The following is a 25,083-nucleotide window of genomic DNA, read 5'->3' as shown; positions in this document are numbered from 1 at the left end:
CTCTGTTCAGCCAATTTCTCTGTTCTTTGAATCAAGAGCCAAGTGAACAAATTGCTCAGTCTTTACAAGGATCTTTGACTAATTTGTAGATTTCCCCTCTCCTTTTATTTTTTTATTTTGCTACTTGTTTGTAGAGGACATTGGGCTTAGTGTTTGTTCCATAGGGCTGTTTTAGGTTTGCTAACCGGATTCATTAACAGGAGCTGCCACCCTTGTAGGCCTCATTAGTTTCCAGATCCAGAGGCTTGATCGGACTCAGGTTTGATGTTTTTGGCAAGACTTCATAGATGCCCTGTTGCACATCAGGAAGCACATACGATGTCTGGTGGGTCTCTTTCTGTGATGTTCACACCCTTTTGATGTTTAAAGCCCCATCAATTAACACATCAAGGGCTGCAAATTGGTGCTCTGGTAGTTCTGTGGATTGATTCTTCTGTCTTTATTAGCTGAACTGTTTCTCTGTAGAGAGCTCTCTCCTCTACAACCAATATACTCAGCTTAGATACCTAGTGTGAAGGGAAATTCTTGGGTCTTCCCCAGTGAATGCTTTCACATAATGTCTTTTAGAGATGACCCATTAGACTTTTGTTGGAATACTTTTAAAGAATGCTTGAGCTTAAGGATTTAAATGCATTTGGTATTTTAATACATCTTTTTGATGCTCAAATTGTTTTAGCTTATTTCCATGAGTCTATGCAAGTTGAACCTTAGTCCTTTGATACAGGCCTAGCTGCCTTTAGTAACACCCTTGCTTGTCTATGGCATAGAGATCTAGGATTGTAATATATGTGCTTTGGTTAGATCTCTGACTATACTCACCAAGCAGGAATAATTTCTCTGGGTGGAAAATGGTACTAAAGAGTGAGTCAGGGTGTTAACTAAAATGACTTTTGGACATGTATATCAGATTATGTTCGTGTGAGTTACCTCTCTAATCACTGTGATGGGGTACCCAATAACAACAATGCAAAGGAAGAATGGTTTGTTTTTTTAAGCTCACAGTTTTGGAGATAGAGTATACCTTGGCTGTTCATGCATAGCTGTGGGTTTAACTCACAGTTGAAGCAGCAGGAGGGGGGAGACAGCTGGTTAATGCTATGTCACCAGCATGGAAGTGTACTTTAGGCTGGAGTCAAGCCCAGGCTACAACTTTTAGGACTCTTATAGCATCTATCCACATCCTCCAGGTAGCCTTCACCCCATGGTGTTCTATATACTTTTCCAATAGCATCATCATCCGGGGAACAAGTGTTGAGAAAAGTGTGCTCCTGGACCATCCCAAAGCATTATGAGGAGATACATAGACTTCAGAACTAGGAAGGAAATCACCATGCAATCCTCTTCCATGGCATACTTTTTAAAAATGTAACACATGTATACAATATATTTTGATCATAAACATCTTTTACTGCTCCCTGTAACTCCTCCCAGATTCATTTTACAGCCCATCTCAATCTATGTCCTCTTTTTAAAAATCATTTTTTTATAATCCACTGATTCTACCTGTGCTGCCTTTATACACAAGTATGGATCTCTCCACAGGAGTGTAGTTGAACTCCCAGGAGCCACAGCCCTCAAGAATACTCCTTCTTCCTCTGTCAGAAGTCATGAACTGTCCATAGTTCCTCAGTTGGCGGGGCTCATGGCTTTCTATGCCCTCCATGTTGGAATGTTCACTGGCTTGATCTCGTATGGGGAACCATAGCTGCTGTGAGTTCATGAGCACAGTGTCCTGTTATGTCCAGAAGACACTGCTTTGTTCTGATTCTCCCTGACCTCTGGCTCTTATAATCTTTCTCTCCCATATTTTGGATGGTCCATGAGCCTTGGATGAATGGATGTGCCATAGGTGTCCCATTTGTGTCTAAGCATCCCGCTGACTTATTCTTTGCACTTTTGCCAGTGTGGGTTTCTGTATTAATTTCTATCCATTCCACAAAAGCCTTGAAAGGTATGTAGAGTAGCTATGGGAATGCTTTTTATGGTGCAGACATCAGGTGGCTTTTCTACTCTGTATTTTCTTTTATTTCTAATAACATGGGGGAAAGCGACCATCTAGCTTTATATTGTAGTTGAAAAATAATGTTTAGAGAGGTGAAAGAATTTACTTAAAGCCAAAATGCTAATATTTGATTAAGCTAAGATTTGAAATAACATCTTTGAATGTAAAGCCTATCCATCAAAGTTGCATAAGAAGATCATTGGGAACCTAGTTTAATGACCAAGTGAAAGGCTTTTAGTTTAATTTGGAAACAAAGAGTGGCACTAAAAATGGCACAGTAACATTCCTCATGCCAAGAACAGGCTGCCCCCATTACATTTCTTTTTTTTATTGGATATTTTTTATTTACATTTCAAATGTTATCCTCTTTCCCAGTTTCCCATCCATAACCCCCCTATCCCATTCTCCTTCCCGTTCTTCTATGAGGATATTCCCCCACCTATCCATCAACTCCTTCCCCCCTCCCTGCCCTGACATTCTCCTACACTGGGGGGGTCCAGCCTTGGCAGGACCAAGGCCTTCTCCTCCCATTGGTGCCCAAGGCCATCCTCTGCTACATATGTGGCTGGAGCCATGGGTCTGTCCATGTGTACTCTTTGGATAGTGGTTTAGTCCCTGGGAGCTCTGGTTGGTTGGTATTGTTGTTCTTATGGAGTTGCAAACCCCTTCAGCTCCTTCAATCCTTTCTCTAACTCCTCCAATGAGGACCCCATTTTCAGTTCAATGGTTGGCTGTGAGCATTCGCCTCTGTATTTGTTATGCTCTGGCAGAGCCTATCAGGAGACAGTTCTATCAGGCTCCTGTCAGCAGGCACGATCTTCAATATTGTCTGGTTTTGGTGGTTGTACGTATATGGACTAGATCTCCAGATGGGGCCGTCCCTGGATGACTTTTCCTTCAGTCTCTGCTCCAAACTTTATCTCCATATCTCCTCCATTAATATTTTTGTTCCCCCTTCTAAGAAGGACTGAGGCATCCACACTTTAGTCATCCTTCTTGAGCTTCATGTGGTCTGTGGATTGTTTCATTGGGACATCCAAGCTTTTGGGCTAATCACTTAACAGTGAGTCAGTGAGTGCATACCATGTGTGTGTGTGTGTTTTGTGATTGGGTTACCTCACTCAGGATGATATTTTCCAGTTACATCCATTCACCTATGAATTTCACGAAGTCATTGTTTTTAATAGCTGTGTAGTACTCCATTGCGTATCACATTTTCTGTTTCCATTCTTCTGTTGAGGGACATCTGGGTATTACAGCCCCATTGGAAACTAGCTGAGAAGAACAAAATTCGGATACATGATGCATTATGATTGGGAAATTGGTGGCCTCAGAGTCAAATACATCAGAAGGGACTTCCAAGCACAGGATTTTATCTGTTTCACTTTAGCTAAGTTACTAAATGCATTTCAGCTTCAGCTTCTCTCTAGCAAATGGATAATAAAGATGCCAGGTGTGTAGGCATCCTGCTAGAGCTAATGTTAGGATGTGTATGTGTGTGTGTGTGTGTGTGTGTGTGTGTGTGTGTGTGTGTAAATAGCATCTGATGCCCCTCTTGTTGGCATGGCGAGCAATAGTGGAAAGTCCCCTTCTGCTCATACCCTTCTGTGTCTTTATCTGGTCCTCCTTGTGTATGGATAAGGATTCAGCCATTACTGTGTGCTGTAAAAGTTTGAGAATTGGATAATAAGAACCCATCAATAGCTAAGTGATGTTATTCACATTCCACTAGCTTTTATTAGCTGAAATACTTCCTCATAGAAAAAAAAATGCTTGCTCATTGATGGTTGCCTCCTGGTCTACAGTGCATGTAAAACGAGAGTGGAAATGCTTGTGTCTATAGAGATCATTTGCTGAGGCTCTACTCACTAGCAGAGTGTAATGGTGTGTGTGTGTGTGTGTGTGTGTGTGTGTGTGTGTGTGTGATGTTTCTCAAACATCTTGATCAAAACCCTAGAACCTTCTCCCCGCCTCAGACAGACCTACTGCCCTCAGCACTCTGCTGTTTTTCTATTGTAAACTTGTAAAGATGTTCATATGTGCTGGCAGCTCAGGAACATAAGCAATAGGGGAGCTGGGTACTTAATCACAGTGACCATGGCCTTTTTGTGAACATTCTTCCCCCTCTCGGGTATACTTATGCTTTTCTGGGCACTGCTATAAGATGTGGGAATTAGTGAGTTGAGGACAGGGGCATGATGAATTCCGAGGCTTTCCCAAGTGTGACAAGGTAAGTCCAGGCGCAAAGGCGTGTCAGCCTTCCGTATAAACACACCCGTCTGGTGGCAGAGGTTCACAGCACAGGTTGGTCTCTTCATTGAAAACTGAGAGTTGCTCATTGATGAATTAAATTCTGGCCTATTCAGGAGGAACCAGTACCTCTCCAAGGATATGTAGGATGGGAAACTTGGGGCACACCAGGTATGTGTGGAATGGGTGGAACTGAGGAACCATGTGGAAACAAGTAACACTTTTTCAGGAGAGGATCTATATTAGCAATATACTTTACAAAACAGAGCTTAGAGGTACATGTTTACAGTCCCAGAACTTGGGAAGTGGAGGTAAACGGATCAAGAGTCCAAGGTTATCCTTGAGTACATAGTTTTGAGGCCAGTCTGGCATACATGAGGCCCTGGTTTTCTGGCTTAGGCCTTTAAGAATGACTAAAGTATGTTTAAATGGTGAGATAAGGATTTCTATTTGGTTTGTTAATTTGTTTGTTCTTTACTCAGGGCCCCTCAGGACAACCAGGAGATAAAGGACCCCCGGTACAGTATGCTTTCGATGGAGGACTCTTAATACAATTCTAAATCAGAGGCAATCAAAAGTCACTAGAAATTCCTCACACTAGACATAATCTCTAAAATATGAGCATGAGCTTATAGGAACATTGGGGAGGAAGGGCGTAGTGTGTTCAGTTAATCCAACACAATTGTTTTACAGTCAGGAACACAGAAGTGGAACCCCAATTTAGTGAATTTAATCAAATGCGCAGAGAAACTGGTTTTAAATTCTGGGTTTACCCATCCACAGAGCCAGGAACACATGGGAGGCTTTCTCTTGATTTGTAACATGGAGGCAATAACAGCTATGAGCCATTGTGGAAATTTGTTGGACTCATTTTATACTAATACAACAGGAGAGCCCCCAAAATGCATTTGTTCTCAGGAGCAGCCACTATTGTTGGCCATTTTCAAGCATTACTGTGTACCTGGTGGAGCGTCTTCTGCTTTTAAGTCCCCTCATAAGCAGAGGAACTACATATCAACAGCTGGGATCATACCCAGCCTTTGGCTCTGGGCACATATTTTAAATTGGTGTTCATTTGTGGTTTCTGATTATGGAAGAGAGGAAGTCTTGTGGATGTTTTGCTAGATGAAGAAACTGAGACTCAGAACAATTGAGCCTTATGGCCATGAGATCTCACAGCAACTTATGCTGAGTAGAGCTGAGGGAGGTGGGACTCTGGGTGAAGGGCAGGTATGAAGAGAGATCAGCAAAGACTCCCCGACCCCCTCCAAAGAGGTCATTTCAGCTCCTGCAGAGCAGATAGCGAATGCCCTGAGAAGAGCTCATTTTTCCACTTGTAAATCTAAGAAAATGAGAGCCATTGCCTGATATTGCCCACAAAATTTCAACATAATGGAAGTGATCTTAAGAAGGTGATCAGTGTCGTGCATGAGCTGAGCATTTTGTTGGGTCTTGTGCAAGGAAAATTGTTAAACCGATTAGCCGCTTATGGCGCTGGCTATGAAACTCAAGGTGCATAGTAGGGCATTCCGGATTGGTGCTCAGTCATGGTTCTCTATAGGAGCTGTGCCCTCCACTCTAGCAAAGGGGCCATAAGGAGCTAGTGCATGAGGTTTATGTCAGGCATCCACTGAAGGTTTTCCTGAGCGTCGTATCTGTGTACCCAGCACAGGTTTCCACAGAGTGCATCCTGCTCAGTAAGGTCTGAACATGGTGCTTTCGACACATGCATTATTCTCAAATTTCTGTTCATGCTGCTGTGACACCATGCTATGACAAAAGCAGCAGAGGGAAAAAGTCATTTTTTCATGACTTAGCTCTGCGCAAGGTACAGTCTGCTTTAGCAGGGAGGACAAGGCAGCAGGAGCATGAAGCAGCTGCTTATATCTCATCTACAGTTAGGAGGTACGGACGAATAAGCACTAGGCTCACCTTCTCCATTTGCTACAGCTCAGGATCCCCAGATCATGTTTAATATGGGTCTTCTCTCATCAGTTAGCATAACTGTGATAATCCCACAACGTATGTCCAGAGGCCCATCTCTGAAGGGATTCTAGATTCCATTACGATAACACTTCATACTAGCAGTCTCTCTGCATAGCTGGTTATTTGTGTAGTCATAGCCAGCTGTACAGACAAAGGTGAGCCCTGCCTTCTCACAGTTGGAGCCTATCTTTCTTTTTCATCAGGGATCTCGAGGCTTACCTGGATTCCCCGGCCCACAAGGACCAGCTGGCCAGGATGTAAGTAAAGCGAAGCACCCTGGGGTTAGTCAGTGTTTAGAGTCACCTCCTGTGAGCCCATCTAACCTTCTCCTAGCCTTCCTTGTCCAGGTGGCCAGCATCCATACTCAACCATGTTTCTGTGGAGCCCCAGAGTGTCTGTTTATGTATTTTTAATTTTCTGTCAATCGGGGCTTTTTGAATGATTCACATTTCCTTTTTAAACATTTTTATGATGTTTTCAGAACCCTGAATACTCCTGGGTCTCCAGTACACTGTCACTTATTTCTTGGTCATTCTGTCTTGATAACATAGGGTCTGATTCTTCCTGGCTGTCCTGCCCACTTCTCCTCAAGGGAATTATACAGGCTACCTTAGACCCCTTGGGATAAAACCCATTTATGATGCTGATGGCAGACATCTTTTGTCTTTATTTCCTGGCCTTTGATCCAAGAGCCTAGAGCTTAGGATCTGTAGGTCCCTGATACTCAGCAGCATGCTAGGCACCAGAGGCATTCAGTTCACACTCATTGGCAAGATGAATAAATGGCAGCTATAAGTTTTTATAGGGCAAAGATGCTTCAGTAAGCAACAGCGTACACTGCTTATCACCTGCCTGTGCTGTTATTGGTCCCCATTAAACAGAGATAGTACGACCTTCTTCCCTTCACTGGGTTCTATTTCAGAAAGGAAGCTCTTCTTGTTCTTGTTTCCTAACATTCAGATTTATCTGTCCCTCTGTCATTTTTACATTCCTGTATCCCATCATCAATGAAAGCATTTTCTTCTCAAAGCTACTTCTACCCCTCATATTTGGAATAAAATATCAAGACAGGTTTGCATGTGGATGTACTTCTGAATGCACACAAAGTACACAATGTGGTTGTAGTTTGAGGTTCTCAAGGGACTTATAGAAAGGATTATCCCCTACACACTTACCACTATCGCTTCGAAAGCTCAACTACATCCTATTTTCAGAGTTGGGTGAATTGTAGTTGAGTACAGCCAAGTCACAGTTGGCTGAGGCAGAGGGTGATGGAGGGACGTGTAGAGTAGATAGAGGGGGTCTGATCACCACAATGATGGCTTTCTTTCTTCTCTCTTTTAGGGTGCACCAGGAAATCCAGGAGAAAGAGGGCCTCCTGGAAAACCAGTATGTCACCTGCCGGGTCTGGATGAATGCTGACTGTCAGTCAGGGTGCCAGCGAGAAATAAAGTGCAATTAAGACAGTTCAAGAGGTTTTAACCAGGGACTAATTGGGCAGCGGGAAGTCATTTGGGGTGTAGTGCAACCAGGAGTATACCATGGTGTAGATCCATGTCCATCACGGTACTTGTTTGCAGAGCCAGGTGCTGGCTAGAATGGTGGGTTGAGAGCTGTGGATTCAAAGCCACTGCCAGAAAGCCTGGCCTGAGGCAGGTACACATCTTCTTACCTCCCAAGGCCCTGATGGGACCTCCCTTTGGTCCAGTTCAGCCATGGGCCATCAGGGGAGGATAGCCCTGAGATCCAGTGAAACAAGACCCAAGACAGAGTGGTGGAACTAGTGTGGAAACTCAACCATAGCAGCATCCATTCCCAACATGCCCATTTTCTATATTTTGGCTGGCTTGAGTGCTGGCACCATTTAGACAGCCAGACACAGTTATTTTGGTTTATTTGAGAATGAGAGACTGATTCTCTATGAGCTTGAGGGGGTTCTCCCAGGTCCCTAGCTTGATTGCACGCCAACTAAAGATCCAGTAGGTACCTCTGAGCTACAGTAACCCCATCTTCTGGGACACATCCTGAATTGGCAGTGGTAGGAGAGAGATACCAAAGGTTTAGCCAGGCGACAAGGTCATTTTGACCTCTTTAAGAAAGAACTCATGAGGCTGAGCATGTGTGGGCATGGAAAGGACCTCTCCACGAGGAAACAGACCATTAGAAGCAAGGTCCAAGAGAGAGCATCCCATTAGGCTCCTGCCTAGAGACTCCTCCCACAGTCTACTATTAGAATCAAGTTGCTCAGCTGGACAGAAGCTTCCTCTTGTGATGTGTCTGAGGGGTTTCTTGTCCTCTTTGCAAGCATGGCTTCAGGCAAGTTCCCAAGGCACAGAGAGTGCTGGGCACTCATACAACCCTCCTTATCTTGTTTGAGCTGGTGGCCACAGCAGAGAGCAAGAGGGGGATCTTGTTCTACCTCTGGGGCAATGACACTTTCCACTGAAGACTTCCACAGGGATGCCTATCAGTTATGTTGGAAATTGTGAAAATAACTACTTTTCCACCATAGACCCAGCTTTATAGCAGCCAATGGAGCTGTTTGTAAGCTATGTCATCATTGCAGGGCAAGACCATACCGAAACAGGTAGAAGAGTAAGACTCTGGCCAGAGGCATTGAAAGTTTAACGTACACCTGCCACAGGCTGGAAATTGACATGACCTTGCAAGGATAAACTGGTAGAATACAAATGACGGTGTAGACAGTTGTGTCTCACTGACGGTCACCATAGGTCAGAGAGTTCCATCTTTCTCTGACTAGCCCATTGCCACATGGAGCTGTACAGTGAGTAGCCTATAGGCAAGGCCTGACCTCTGCACCTCCCTGTCAATCATTGGCAGTATGGCTTCCCCATAGGTTCTAATGAATGTTCTCAGCAGTGGAGGCTGGACCGAAGAAGACTCTAGGTGGATATAAGTTGTGTCCTCTTTATTCCAATACGTTTCACCATGTGTTACCTAACGTCATTGGGCCTAATCTCTAGCATGTGGCCAACTCCTGAAAGGCATCCATGGCTGTGTCACCTGGCTGTGCATTTTATGTCCCCAGCCCTAAAGTTACCACTTCCATACAAAACTAAGGTGACTTTCTCCAGACCTTTCATGAGGGTTACAGAAAAAGATATGAGCGGGACCCTGGTTAAATTATCTCAAAGCCTTTCTGTTGTTTGTACTCACCCCCTTTCCTCTGTGCCTCTGTGAATAATGCCCAACACACTCAAAGGGCTCATGCCAGATATGAAGAGAACAAACAACAGTGTAAGATATCACAGTACAGTGCTAACTGTCTAACAATGTCCCACTGGAAGCTGTATGGACCCTCCCACCTCCTGAACAACTCATATGACCTTCTCAGAAAAACATAACCGATCTCAGCTAAAAAATTCCCTCTTTAAACTAAAAGGTTAATAAATTTCTATTAGAAAGGTCAGATTTTTCTCCAGAGTATCTCACACTGACAACTGGAAGCAAGCGACTGTCTCACTCTAATACGCCTTTAGCAACTGCATGCTAAATGGCTTCTCCTTGCTATGCTACTGACTCCACCACCCCCAAATTGGGGTATTCTAGCCCCAGTGTTTCTCAGAAACCTCACAATTTATTTTTCAGAGAGTTGATTGAATTGGACATCTCAGCACAGGAGACGACATAAATCCTCTGTAGCCACCAGCAATTAACTTCTCAAAAGCAGTCAGATGGCTTGTCAGCTACAAGATGAAATGAAGCCTCTCAGCTAAGGAAAATGGAAATTTATAGAAAAAAAATGTCTAGGTCTTAACCTTCTTAAGGGTCATTACTATAGACCAATGATGGCCCAAGCTCGTGTGGTGGAGTCCATGCTCTGCCTCTGGGGAATTGTTCTATTGTGCTTCTTCCCACTGTAGTCTTTAGCTTACAGCAGAGATTTCCAACCCCGAATGAATATTTAAGAGCACCACTCCCCTGTAAGTTGTCTTCCTTTTTATTTTCCCCAAGTGTCCCTTGAGCCCAATGCAATCTGAATTCTCCTTATCTCCTGTGCTATAGGTTGGTTACAGGCATCACAGGGCATGCTCCAACTCAGTGGGTTTGTGAGTCCAGTGGCTTCAGCATCGTTCACACATACCTTCAGACATGTCTCATTTCCCCTTTCATCCCAGAATAAAGTATGTTATTTAAAGTGTTCCTTCACCCAGGAGAGTTGAATACACTGGTTTATATCATACTAGGCTGTGAATGATTAACAGCAATAGCTCTTGGCTATTTGGAACCTTCGTGACAGGTGGACCATAGGCAGTCTATTCCTTTGTTTCCTTGTACTATCTGTGTAACCTATTATGGTTTGATAAGGGCATGGAGGGGGACCATGAGGAGGCTGGGGATAGGGAGTCCTCTAGACATGTTCAGGATCGGACAGCTTGAATGGGTACTGCTCCGGTACAGTCTCCTTTGGTGGTGACCAGGCTTGGGATTCTGATAGACCTGCTTGTATCCCACGAATACACGAACCTGTTGTGAATACCCAAACAGCTTATACTCTGAAGACCATTGACTCCCTGGAGATTCATGAAGATACTGTGTGTATGCATGTGTGTCTGCACTTAACTTATTTTTACTTTGACAGGGCCCGTCTTCACTGCTGTCTCCAGAGGACATAAATCTCTTAGTAAAGGTAAAAGTGCATGTGTTAAAAATGGTGATGGGGGAGTACATACCTCAAAACCTTTACCCTTCCTGAACAAATATTTAATAGAATTAAGAACAACAGAAACATCTGTTATGAATTCACCATGTGACAAGTGCCTGTTAAATCCACATGATTGAGTATGGCAGCCACCAACCACAGGCATCAAAGATTTGTTTTATGTGTATGGGTATTTTGCCTGCGTGCACGAATGTGTACTATGTACATGTAGTGCCCACAGAGGCCAGAAGAGGATGTTGGATTCCCTGGAACTGGAGTTATAGATGATCGTGACCTACCATCTCATTTATTAAAGGCTTTTATTAATTGAGATAATTCTTTATGGTTTGGTGACTCTGTAAGGACCAGGGTTTATAGAGGCCCCCAGCCTTTAGGATTTAAACCTTAGGATACCCCAATCTGTATAGCAGTGATGACAGGAGAGGATGAGACTATGAGGGTCAAATCTCACACTTCATTGCCACAGCACTGAGAAAGACATTGACCCAGTGTTGATTCTCCAGCTGCTATAAAGGATGCAGTTATGTTCATCCAGGCCGACAGAAGCATAGCAATAACTTGAGCACTTGTGGTCAGGTCCAGTGCTCTGTCCTTGGAAACCTTTAGACCATAGCCTGCCCAATCGGATTTGGCTGGAACTGTGGAACTGGCCATCTTTTGCTTTGATTCTTGTGTCTCCAGCCACTGTGATGCTTTAGATTAAAGTCTGACAGTCTATTCCAGCTAACTTGGAACTATGAAGGTGTCTTCCACTACCAAAATAACTACTGTCCCAAAGCATTTTAGAACAACACATACCTCATCATGACAGCTTGGAGATTGCCTCAGAAGAAATCCTCCTTGTAAAATGGACTTCTGTAGTTAGATCTTTGCCCTGGGAGGCCAATTTCAGAATATCTTCATGAAATGCCTCCCTTTAGTAAATCCTACCTTATCTACCCTCTCCCAAGTGCTGTGTTCCATTACTGACTTTCTACTGTAATTGAGTCGTAGATGAGTTTGTAAATGGAGCAAGACCCTAGGTTTAGGTTGTAAAATAATAAACCACATAGTGATATGTGACAACAACACTTTATTATGCTTTAATTCTGTGTTTGATGAGATGGACATTTTCCATTCATTATTATTGTTTGACTTGAAGTCGTCATTTCACAAACAAGGAGATTGGGGCTCATAAATGAGCTCCAAGTTGACAGAAGCCTTATAAAGTCATATGCCAGAGACACGAGGCTACACGCCAGTAGGGTCTGCTCACAACCATCTCGTTGGAAAAAAAGACCCTATGTTTGGTCTCTAGAAATTCAGAGAATACACGACTTACCCACAGAAAGGGTATAGGATCCAGAGAAGCGGAGTTCCGGGTGTCACCAGCCAAGGAAGAATATCAGTAGTACTGGGTGGTGCTCGATTCATCTTGTGGTAACTGATATTCCAGACTGGTTCAGGAGATTGGGTCTGGCATTTTTCTGGAATAGTAGGCTATGTAAGACGACAACTAGGGAAAACCTTTGCTGGAAACAAGACAAAATGGTCAGGATTTTGGATTTTCAAGTCCAGAATAAGTCTTAGTGGCTAGAATTCTTGCTCCCAGCAAGCTAGCTTCATTCTTGCTTATCTACCCCTCCCTCTGTCCACCCATCCGCCTATTCATTGACACATCATTCACCATTCATCCATCTCTTCACCCACCTATTTCTTTTAGTCATCCACACCTAACCATATATTCATTTATCCATGTCCACCTATGTCCATCCATCTGTTCATCCATTGTTGTAATGGCCCATTTATACATCTTATTTAAATGTGTTAATAATAATAATAAGCCTGGATCTTCTCCAGTCTTCTAATTTTAAAAGAAAGAAACCAGGAAGCATGTGGTTTCTTCCTCCACTTTACCTAACCATTGCTTCACATACTCCAGCAATTATACTACCTTCTAAATATACAGTTTCTCAAACAGCATGCTGAAAGAAGATGAGATGAGATATGAAAATGACACATGGTTGATTGGTTGGTTCATCATTAGACAGTTGCTTGGGTCTTTGGGTTTCATTTATTGAACTCAGAACCGTGAAAGATTATTTGCTGTGAGTTGGCCCTGCAAAGAACAAGATTGTTCTCACTCTTTGTACTTTTTGGGCAGAGAACAAAGTTACAAGCAGATCACACAGTACTGAGACCAGTCTTTGAGAGCATGATGAGTCCATCCCTTTCCAGATGCCATGAGGAAAGCTTAGAGTAGAAGATACGTAAACTATATTTGAAGATTACATAGGGGAGAAGCAAGAGAAAGGAGAACTTGCTGTTATGACACAGAAAAAAACTGTGTTCCGAGATTAGAAGACAACCCAGGTGAATGCAGAATCCGTTGAAACTGCAGGTCATTGACTATGAACCCTTATGGTCACATGCTTTTATTTGGCCTTCCATACAGAGCACTCAGGAACCTTAGCTAGTATACTTATTTTGTGTTGATAAACAGCAACTGACCTTTAGATTCATAGAGTCAGTGGTCTCAGCACAGTATCCCACAGATCAGAAGCTTTGCAAGTATCTTTTACAAATGAATAATGGGCCAGTAAGAATGACTGAGTGTTCTGGGTACTGTCTACCTGGTCTCCCTATTTTCTTAGTGCTTTCTTTGTGTTACTTATTTAAGTTTCCTCAAAGAAGAGAATGAATAGAAGAGCTTAGGTGATCCAAGAGAGGGGTACATGATGCAGCTGGAGTACAGTCAGGTTACTTGATACTTGGCCTACTGGGAACTGTCAAGGTCAAGAGGTGACACAGACAAGTCTGAAGCTTTGAATTTACGCCAGGAACAGCATTTACCTGTCCTGATAAAAAGCAAAGCTGAGTTCCTAAGAACATTTATTAAATGCCTGTCCTGGGAAAAGAAAAGGGCTAAGCAGGGTCACAATGTGGCTTTGTGTCACAGCCAGGACACACTGTGCAAGGGTGGCTTCCTTTGTTCTCCTTTCTTAGGGAGCCACTTTACCTTGGCACACCGCAGAGACATTTCCTCCCGGCTTTGTTTGACTCTGTCCTCAGGGCAGAACATGCTATTTCTAGTAACACTCAGTGTTTGCCTTCACTGTGCACTCAACATTTTTTTCATGCTCACGGGCGTTTTTTACATGAATTTTGACATTTTTCTCAGGCCATATTTCCAGCCAGGTGTCTGGCTAGAATTAGAGAAAAACTGGGAAGTGATTAAGACTCATTCATACTGACGTAAATTTAGACACCAAAGTGCCTGGACAATCCATCAGTTTGTTTTTCCATCTTGGTTGGCATTTATAACCAAATGTCACCCAGACGGGGTGGAGCCTGGGCTACTTCGCCTTGCAAATAGCTGAATTATTTACTTAGTCTCTTTTTCTTCTCTAAGGATGTGTGCAACGACTGCCCTCCTGGTCCCCCGGGCCTCCCAGGTCTGCCAGGTTTCAAAGGGGACAAGGGTCTTCCAGGAAAACCAGGGAGAGAAGGGACAGAAGGCAAAAAGGTAAGGAGAGGTAGAGTTGAAGCTCCATTCCTCCAGTGAAGAAATCCCATGGTCTAGATCCAGCCTGACCTTCATTTATTTTAGAGGATTCAAGCTTTGGGACTGTTTACATCACAGTGGAGTACGAGGAGGGCAGACTGGATATTTGCAGGTCTTGGCCATTTTATGAAGGGACTGCCTATGGCATTCCAATGTATGGTGATGTAGAAAAATTCATGTTCCTTTGATGCTCTTTTTCCACTGCCTCCTTTCATTCCATCTGTCTGACTTGAGATATCCAGAATGTTCCAGTAGCCACTGTAGATCTTTAGACCTATTTTTGCTATCACATAAACAAAGCCCAGTCGCTGCAGAAGCTGCCTTTTTCCGAGCCAGCAATCCGGGAACTCTGAGCAAACTCTGCCTTCCAGAGTTCTTTCTCTTTAGCATTTTTATAGAGAAGCAGATCAGAGGTGATGAATCAACTCAAATTTAGTTGTATCCTTCTGACCAGCTGGATTTTGTTTTGGAGATTCCTCTTTCCCTTTAATCATTTCCCACTTAGTGGCAGGGCAAGGTTCAGACGCACCAAGGCCATTGGGGTTTGCATACATCCTGAGACATTTGATGACATCTCCAATTAAGGCCACCCCATAAGCCAACTATTAGCAGTGTGCACATAAAGATTCCTTCCTTCAGGGTAACGTCCAAATGTGTTCTTCTAATGTCGACTATAAACTACCTCTCCCATTCATACCCAGATATTCACTTTGTGACCACCTAATTTTGAGACTCTTGTAAGTGTGTCCCAAGACCCAGTGGCACACACCTGTGACTTCAGTGATTGTGAGACAGCAGAAGAGGATCTTATTTCCAGTCCAGATACATAGTGGGACATTATTTCATTCCTCTCCTCCACAAAAATGTGTGTTGGTCAATAGGTAGGCATTGGAGAGACCCAAAATAAAAAGCTTGAGTTCTGCTTCTCATGGAGTTCATGGAGTTCATTCCACTGCCTCCTTTCATTCCATCCAACTTGGAGTCATCTCGTCTGTTCTAGTTGCCACAGTAGACCTTGAATTGGTGCTTAGGTAGTTTTCCCAGAATGGAAGGTAAAATTGAGAGCAAAATCTCATGACAGCAATGGAAAACTCTCCACCAACACAGAAAAGAAAAACAGTTTCGATACTGAGTAAACATCCACCAGAATGTGTTACACACTGCAGGCTATATGCTAAGAGATTGCTAAGGCAAAGTGAATCCCCACATCATATAAACGAATGAGCTAAACACCCACTGTAGGCATTTTCTCAAGATAAACTGCAGTAAGCCCTTTAATGAGAGGACTCAATGGCAGCATTTTTCATACATCCCTGCCTTATATTTACCTGGTAAGTGTAACCATGGATCAGCTGATTTGCTTTATCTAGAGTTGAGACAGAGAAATCCCCTTCCGTGTGACAGGAGGAAGCTCTGAAAGTTGAAGTATGGATTATGCTAATATTCTATAGCCATTTGAAGTTAGGGCAATTTCCGTGCTGATTGTATTTCAGAGATGACCCTGGAGAAAGGTTGTAAGTCTACCAAAAACTCCATTTAACTTTGAAAAGGAATTGTGTACATTTCACAATGATGTTATCCAAAATAACTGTTCTGGAAATGGATTAGGGGATGGTTTCTTCTCTTATTATCAAAAAAGAAAGTCAACTTCCCAACTGATACTGTATTCCATATTTATATGGGACAGATACCAACATAGGTATGAAATATAATCTTTATTTTCTCTCTGGTGCCTCTAGTACCATATGTTTCCCATAAAGAAGTCCAAACATGTAGGTGCAGTTAGCCTGTATATGTATGACAAGATCCCACACATCCATCTATATGCTCTGGTCTCTGGGAAGGGTCCTAAAACACACCCTAGAACCAACTTGTCTAAGGACACTTCCCCTTGATCAATTCCTCAAGTGATCAAGTCTTCAAAGCAAACGTATTTGTGATATTTCTCATGAAGTATTTTATAGCATATGAAGTGGGAAACCTTAGATGTTTATAGATTTTTCTTCTGTATAGTCTGTGAAGTGAACATATTTGGATGCTTCCTTCTCCTGTCTTATTTTTTAAAAACTCAAGAACTTTTAAATTTAGTTTGTAGGTCTGCAAGAAGAAAGGAGACAGGAGAAAGTGTTCAAAAGTGACAGGGGGCAGGGGAAAGGAAACAGTGATGGAATATATGCAACATGGAAGCAGGGCTGCTGCAAGAGGAAGGAGACCAGGGGTTTGAGGGCAGGGAAGGGCAATGGATGGATACATATAAATAAAGTATAATGGCCTATGGATATAAAAATATAACAGTGATGTCCATTACTTTGCACAGTAAACAATGAGTTTTAAAACAAATAAAAGAAGTAAAGATGAGAGAGGGAAAGAAGAAAGAAAGGAAGGAAAGAAGAAAGAAAGGAAGGAAGGAAGAAAGGAAGGAAAGAAGGAAGGAAGGAAGAAAGAGAAAAGAAAAGAGAAGAAAGACAGCCTCTTAAGTTACTCTCAGGGGCCCTCACTTTGGGGTGCTGCCAGTAGGTGGCTCTCCGGTGACAGCTCCACATCACTTAGGGACAGTTTTAGATAAATCCTTTCAGGACTCCATCACAGGGGCAGCGGCAAGATAGGCATCCTTTTGGTTGAAAACCAATAGCAACAGCATCAGAACTAAAGCCATTCTAAAGAACCACTCTGCTCTTTTCCTCCTGGCAGGAGCTGGTGGGCATCTATGATCCCCATCCTGCCATCTTGGAAGCCCCTCTTCCATGTGTTAAAAGCAAGAACAACCATCAAAATGACTGATGTTCTTAATTCTGCATGTATATGGACATGTCAAGCACATGGGCACACTCAGGGAGACTCTTCCCCTTCAATCTGGCAAAATGTTCTACCCTGATCGCATTGGATATTTGTTAGTGCTGAAAACAATAGATGTACATGGCTAGGATTGTTTGTTCTGGATCAGGTCTTTCCCATGGTGGCTCTCAAGCCCGTTTATAATTCCTTTAAGTTTTGTGTGACAGTGAGTCAAGGGCTTTGCGTTTTGTGCTGAGCTTCACACTGTCCCAGTCCCTCTTCCCACATGAATGTCCAGTGTAATGGAGACTAGGAAGCTGGGTCTCCTAGGATGAAGAGTTGGACAAGGAGCAAGGGTGGAAGAGGCAGTACAGGGTGGGAGCTGACATTGCTCACCCTTACTGGAAAAGCTGTACACTGTTAATTTCCATCATAGTCTGCTAGTCACAGATCAACTCTGTGAATGTGGCAACGAGGGGGTATTGGTCCACCGTGGTAACTGGGTATCGTCTCCTACTACTAGCTAGACATATTAGTGGTAGTTGGACCTATGATTTCATGGCCATGTTTGAAAGCATGTTTGCCTATATCCCTTGCCCACATGTGAGGAAGAATCTGGCTGCTTATGCCTGGCGATAATTTCAACTTGAGCTTTTTCTCAGAATTATTATTTAATTAATTTTTACATCATTTTGTATTACAGGGAGATACCGGAGCCCAAGGCCTCCCTGGGCCTCCAGGAGTAGCTGGACCACAGGTCAGTGAATCTCATTAAACACCATATATTCTCTTACTTCACTGCTTCATCTAAGTTTGAGGCAAGTACTGCTCAATAGACTTAACATCTGGGAAGTCCAGCTCCAGGTTGTGTTTCTGACTGTCTAGTGATCTGGAAAGCTAAGTATAGCCAGAGAGCCTCAGTTTCCCCTCTGCAAATATGTGGGATGCGCAGTATAACCATCAGTGGCACTGAAATGTGTGGAGCTTACTGGATAGTAATGAATTCTGTGTCAGACACTTCAACTTCATTGCATAGAATAAAACAGTTTCCAGAGGAGTGCTAGAACTGAATTATAGGATGCGTAAAAAACTGGTGATCGATTAAAAAGCAGTAAGCCAAGTGCTTCATAAATATGAGTGAGCTCTGCTACCCTCATGGGAATACAAGGCATACATTTAAAGTAAGCTATGTGAAGCCACAGAGATGGGAAGTGGCCACCAGGGAGGAGAGAAGCATGATCTCAATCAAAGAGCAGGCAGGGAAATGCTCTCTGCCTGCTGGAACAAGTGTTACTGACCTGTAGCCACAAGCTGTTGGTATAGCATTCAGCTATAAGAAGAGACTGCACAGAGCTGGGTTGGATCATGACTTACTTCCTACTCTTGACCGCTTGATGCTTGATAGTGAGTTCTCTCTGGTCTCTGTGGCCTCAGTCTTAATAGTGAGGGAGGATTGGTTCTTTGTTTCTCTTTGTATCTCTTCCTCTGTCCTGTCTGAATGGAGTGTCACTCTTCTAATAGTGTAGATCATAGGGATTTGAGGTCAAGAGATAGACATGGGCTTGGACTCTTGGCTTATGACCTTAGGAAAGTTTCTTTATGTCTCTTCCTTTCTGTTTTAATAAACTGAGGAGTGTCACCATGACAACTGAAGGTAAAATGCTGTCATCAATACTTGGTAACTTACAGACTCTTGGTCTGTTTATTTGTTCCTTCATCCCCTGGGGACATAGCCCGTGGAAGGGCCAGAAAGATAGTACATATCAAAATCTTAGAGGAAGCCAGAAACCTCAGTAATGAAGATAGAAATAATATTTTAATGCAATACCATTTGGATTGAAGTGAATATGGTAGACCAAAAGGAACAACAACAACAACAACAATAAGCAAACAAACAAACATGCAAAAAAAACCAAAACAAAATCAAACCAAAATTTAAACAAAGGCAAGACTAGCCTTTGTTTAGTCCTAGGTGGTTCGAGGCCCTCTCTGGTTACATTTTGAAATTCTCTTCATTTTTGATTCTCTCACTTGATTTTAGATTTTTGGGCTATGGCTTTTGGGGTATGTTTTAATATCGGGTACTGATTTCTTTTTTAATCAAATTGCTTGGAATGCAAGATGGCTTCAGTGGATAAGAGTGTTTGCTGCCAAGTTTGATGATCTGAGTTTGAAACTTGGAACCTATATGGTGGAAGGAGGCTCCTAATTCCTGAAAGCCATCCCCTGATGGGATGTGGTATGTGAACCCCCCAAATAAATAAATGAATACGTATAAAACAATAATTTTTTTCTTTTTTCTTTTTTTCGGAGCTGGGGACTGAACCCAGGGCCTTGCGCTTGCTAGGCAAGCGCTCTACCACTGAGCTAAATCCCCAACCCCTAAAACAATAATTTTAAAGGTAAATGTTTAGTCTTTAAACCCAGCCCTTGCCTCAGACCCAGCCCTTCAATATGACACTGACTTCATTTAGATTTATGTTTGTGTATATGAGTATTTTGCCTGAATGCATGTATGTACACCACATGTATGAAGTACCTGTGGCGCCTAGAAGATTTCACTGGAACTTCTGGACCTAGAGGTATAGATAGTTGTAAACTGTCATATAAATACTACCAGCTGAGCCCAGGTCCTCTGCATGAACATCCAGAGCTCCCAGAAGTGCATATTATTACAATCACAAAGCAATAAATCAAACGAGATAAACATAGATAGTCTGGTTATAACCAGAGGATGGGTCATGAGGAGAACTCCCCAGGTCTCTTAGGCCCTGCTCGGCAGGTTCAAATGACTATTGTTTGTGATCTATACATATACTTGGTCAAGGTTTAGATGGTTTTGATGCAGGTAAAGAATCTGGCTTCAAACATTGACGTTATTAGTTTTCATTGAACACAGACCCAGAGATTGTGCCAAGGGCAGTTTGACATTGAGCAGTACAAAGAAAGTAGCATCACTGAATGTGCTACTGCTCAATGCACATGAGGCTCCCTCTCTGAATCTGCAGAGAAGGCTCATGCATTCCCCTGGAGAACTCAGAGACGTTATGTCAGCTGTTCCACAGTTGACCTTTGCTGCCATTGTGGTGAGTTCCAGGCATAGCCTCTGACAAGTAGGAGCCTTTATCCAGAGAAACAAAAGCAAATCAATCAAGCCAGTGCATTCCCTGCATTGAAAACAGACAATTTCCCCTGTCATCTCTACCCAACAGGAAGCCCAAGTGTTTTGGGGTACTGTGTCCCTTCTTGTTCTCCTACTATTCACTCCAAAGGAGGGTACTCTTTAAATATTTTGAAAGAGCGATGGCCAGCAAAAGATCAAAACTTAGTGCTGCGCTGGAAAGCCAGAGCTCTTGTTTCTCCAGTAGATACGTGGTGGTGACCTTGAAAAGTCTTTGGGGCTCACAGACAACCCCCACAATAGAGGTGTTCTAAGGGCGAGGCTACCGCCTACATGATATGGTCTCCTATAGTGCTGAACATGATCCGGCGAGGGAAAGTGTTTGATATCATAGATAAAGAAATCAGAGTTTAGCAAGACACGATGCCAGAAACCAAGGCTGCAGATAGTATAGTTGAAGTTGACCTACAAGCCCTGAAATAACCTTACTTGTAGCTGCTCCAGTAGCAACACCAACACCAGCACCTAGAACAGTTCCCATTGGAGAACAGCACTCTTTCATTGTGGCCTGCAGCAACACTGCTGGGATAAAAACCTATCCTTGTCACTGTGTACTGTCAGTGAATGAGTCATGGAGGACTTGATTTCTCCTCTGATCACAGGCAGGTTGGTGTCTTGGTTCTTGCTCCATGGCGCTTTCCAGAAAACAGACTCGTTCCTTCCCTGTGTATCCTTGCCCATCAAACAGTATCTTTGCAAAATTTCTGAGCACACAGATGAGTTTGCTAGCAGAAAATGTTCCCCATGACAGAGAGGCAATGACCACTCTTAGCATCCTTTGGTCACTGAGGGCTTTGGGTCTCCACTGGTCTCCCTGCATTGCCAAGAAGGCCTGACTCCTTGGTTTGCAGCTGTGACTCATTATCTGGCAAGTATTTCCTATGATTCATCCTGCTTGCCTCTATACAGAAGCTGTCTGCAAAAGGTGGGGGTGAGGCTGTGGAACTTAGCACCATGGGTAGCTCCAGAGCTCCATCCTGGTTTTAGAAACTAGCGGGGCAGGTCCCAGGGACTATGTGCTGTGATGTTTGCCAACCCTGTAAAGGAAGAACAGAGAAAAAGATGGCAGTCATGGTGACAACCCTGGGAACGCATGCTTCTGCATTTAGCTGCAAGAGCTTCTCTTTTTGGTAACGATGGTTTAACAGCTGCCTCTGAGAAGGATTTTATTTCCTGCTCAGTTTATATCTTTAAACAGGTCATGCATGGGTCTAATGGGACCCTCAAATGGATCCAGAGATACCCCAGAGAGCACACATACCCTCTGAAAGGTTCCAGTTAATTCTGAGGTAACACTGCTGTTTCTTTTGTCAGCTAGTATCCAAGAACCTCATCCTTCAGAGGTCACCAGGGCCATTTGCTCCATGCTGTCTTTATAAGCTCGCACATTTCTACTCACATGTGCTCAGTCCTGGGGAATTATCACTACATGTTTCCTTTAACATCATCCTTCCAAGTCAAGTCATACAGGGAGAACTCAGAACTCAGGCTTTTTTTTTTTTTTTCTAGAAGCACACAGAGAAGAGAGAGTGGCTGGAGGCTCTTACATTGGCAGACATAAGGTTGACTTTGGAAGCTGGTACCTCTCCAAATTCCCCTGCCTTCTGTTACCTGAACGGATTGACTTCCTAATTACATTAATCGGACATTTTGTCAGCTTCTCTGAATCGTCAGTTTGTTATTTAAAGATGCTGACTGGACAGGTGGTTTGCTCCTGCATTTCGTAGCCCAAACCATGATTTTAACTCTAGTCGTAAAATCTAAGCAGTGAAGAATGTCTTGAGAACCAAACAAAAAAAAAATTTCAAACCCCAGGATGTAGGAAGCATTTAATACACATGACTGATGGTGGTCCTCATGGAGCTTAGGTCATTGGGCTTAATAACAAGCACAGACAAATGTCAGGAGGGGAGTAGAGGAATTTAAAGAAAGCAGTGTCAGTGGGGCAAGAGGTAGCCTGTGATACCTCCTGAGGAGGTGTATTTTAGTTGCTGATTCAGAATACAGTGTTCACCGCAGCCCGTGTGGGAGGATGGAGAGACAAGACAACCTCAGTTTTAGGTAGCTAGTCTGTATGGTTGAGTTCAGCATGAATATGCATCTCAGGAAGTGCTAATCTGTACTAAGATCGAGGACCTGTGACCCCGTTCATCAACCACATTCACTCCAAATGGGTCAGATACCTGTGTGATCATCAGAAGGTTAAGAGGCATACACAAATATCTCCGGTCTTTATCACAGGGGTAGTTTTGTGCCTGTGATCCAGACTGCTGCCTATGTTAGTCTCCTTCCAGCGAAAACTGAGAAAAAGAGGCACCCCCTACCCTGTGTTTATTAAATTCCAGAGAGATGATTACTAGGATCCAAGAAAGGCTTTAATTGAGTTCCTGGCAATAAATAGGCAGAATATTTGTATATTAGTTACTTTTCTATTGCTGTGATAAGACACAGCAGTGAAAAAGCAGGTTATCAGTCCCTTGGAGAATGCCTCATCCCAGATCCTTCTTATACCCCCATTCTTTATTTCATGGCTTCTCTGATATACATTTTTCTGATCCCTTTACCATTATGATTGATATCTCTGAAAATATGAGCTACAATAAATAATTCATTTCTTTCTGTCAGGCTGTTTGGTCGCAATTAGGCAAGAGTAAAATGTGTACATGTGGAATGATATGGTTCCCCATTCATTCATTCATTCATTCATTCATGCTATGGAATCAGGTTCTTTGTGTATGGCTAGGTTGAGAAGTGAGAAAGGAGCCCTTGGAAAGTGTACTTAATAAACATCTAAAGAGAACTGGGCTAGTAAAATGGTCCTGTAGCTTTGCAGGGATAAAAGCCCTGGGAAGATGGGATTTAGATCCGCCTTTTGAATATCCAAGGTACAATCATGTACCTCATCTGCCGTTCACATGGTTGATCTGCCTTCTCCACTATCATCAAATCTCAAGAAACCATGAACCACCCAAACCAGGCATCCTAGCCCCAGGAAAGAGTCAGGAAAATGACTTGGTTGGGAAGAGGTTACTTGGACAATTGTTAGTCAGATATCTTGAGACTCTACTCTTCATGTTCTGTGACCTTAGGTGGCTGATTAAACCTAATTATTCACTGATTCTTTTTAAAAAATTTTTTGCAAAGATGCTTCTGAAACTCACTATGTAAATGAAAAGTACCTTAAACTCCTCTACTTCCTGCCCTCCCCACCCAAGTGCAGGGATTATAGCTGGTGCCACTGTTCTTAGCCCAGATTTCTTATCAGTCTGCAGTCTGAGGTCAATGGCTGAGACCGATGTCTTAGATGTTTTACATACTCAGCCATGACTTCAGCTTACAGCCAAAGTTAGACATAACAGGGTCTTTTAAAGCCCTAACTGAATGCCCAGTGGGGCAGGGACTCCAGAAATGTCAAATCCCTTCCTGGAAGGAAATGAGTCATGTTTGGCGGCGGCCGTGTTTGTGCAGATCTTCGTCTGTAGTGGGCATGGAGACAGAGACAACTATGGGGATCCTGAGCTGCTGCCATTTTTATTGTCACCAGCTGAATGTTGAAACCACTCCACAGCTAGACTGAAGGCTCGTATTTGAAAAGAATACATTTACCTTTAAGGCCAATTGTCCCTGAATGTCAGTGAGGCAGTGTACAGCTCTGGGACACTTCTTTGATTATACTGTGGGTGCAGAGGGAAGAGCATTCAAAGATGATGGAATTATTCTTTCCCTGTGAACGGTTTCCTTCCTTCCTCTAAACAATGGCACCTAGCACTTTATAAACAACAATTTCTAGCATAGTCCCCATAGGGACTGTGGGATAGAGTGTCATTATCAATCCCAGTAGGTTATTTTAAAGAAATGGAAATGTTGCTATTTAATAAAGTTTAGTGAAATACAGCTGTTAATATAGTAAGTACACTTGGTATAGTGGCTTACTTCATCAATCTTAGTCCTTGGGAGGCAGAGGCAGGAATGGTGATCCAAGTTTTAGCCCAGGCTAGGCTATAGAGTAAGTTTCAGGCCAGCCTTTGATGCAGCATAAAAGCCTGTCTTAGAAAAAACAATAAAACAAAAGCCATGTGTAGCAGCTTGCACCTGTGTTCTCAGTAGTCATGATGCAATATGGAAACAACACTGTGAGTTTAAGGTCAAATTGTGGTACATAGTTCTAGGACAGCCTGGGCTATAGTTTAAGAAACTATCTCAAAAACAAAACAAAACCAACCAACCAGCCAATCACAAGAACAACAAAACAAAAACCCAAAAACCAAAATCCCCAAAAGCAAAAGACTTGTTAAGTAAACTGAATGAAGTGGCCACATCCGTATGCCATCACTTGTGGGGGCTGAAGAATTAAGAGTTGAAGGTTATCCTCATCTGTGTATGACATTGAGGTCAGTTTGAGCATTATGAAAATCTATCTCAAAAAATAATTAAAAAGAAAATACCAACATGATTGTCAAACATGAACTGAACAAGGATGACAGCAGTGGATCTACCAAAGTGGATGGGAAAAAGCCTACAAGATCTCAACTCTACCCTTCTTGCACATCTGCTCTTCAAGACCTACTGATGTTCATTTCTGCCTCTGTCTCACCCTCCTGGAAGACCTCATTTTCCTCTTGATACTCTTTTTCCCTCATCTTAGGCCTTCTAATCCACCT

General features: G+C 43.0%; 1 protein-coding gene across 1 annotated transcript in view; it reads left to right on the top strand.

Annotated features, from left to right (window-relative positions):
* Nucleotides 1–25,083, top strand: part of Col22a1 (collagen type XXII alpha 1 chain) — a 208,664-nt gene that overhangs the window by 132,696 nt on the left and 50,885 nt on the right. Inside the window, exons 40-45 of the mRNA XM_032890864.1 lie at nucleotides 4,735–4,770; nucleotides 6,442–6,495; nucleotides 7,583–7,627; nucleotides 10,842–10,889; nucleotides 14,314–14,427; nucleotides 17,945–17,998. Coding sequence (XP_032746755.1) covers nucleotides 4,735–4,770; nucleotides 6,442–6,495; nucleotides 7,583–7,627; nucleotides 10,842–10,889; nucleotides 14,314–14,427; nucleotides 17,945–17,998 — 351 coding nt within the window. The remainder of the gene's footprint in view (nucleotides 1–4,734; nucleotides 4,771–6,441; nucleotides 6,496–7,582; nucleotides 7,628–10,841; nucleotides 10,890–14,313; nucleotides 14,428–17,944; nucleotides 17,999–25,083) is intronic.

The sequence above is a fragment of the Rattus rattus genome, chromosome 1 (genome assembly GCF_011064425.1).
Source record: "Rattus rattus isolate New Zealand chromosome 1, Rrattus_CSIRO_v1, whole genome shotgun sequence".
Lineage (NCBI taxonomy): Eukaryota > Metazoa > Chordata > Mammalia > Rodentia > Muridae > Rattus > Rattus rattus.
The sequence above is the reverse complement of the archived record's forward strand: the minus strand, read 5'-3'. Positions and strand labels throughout refer to the sequence as shown.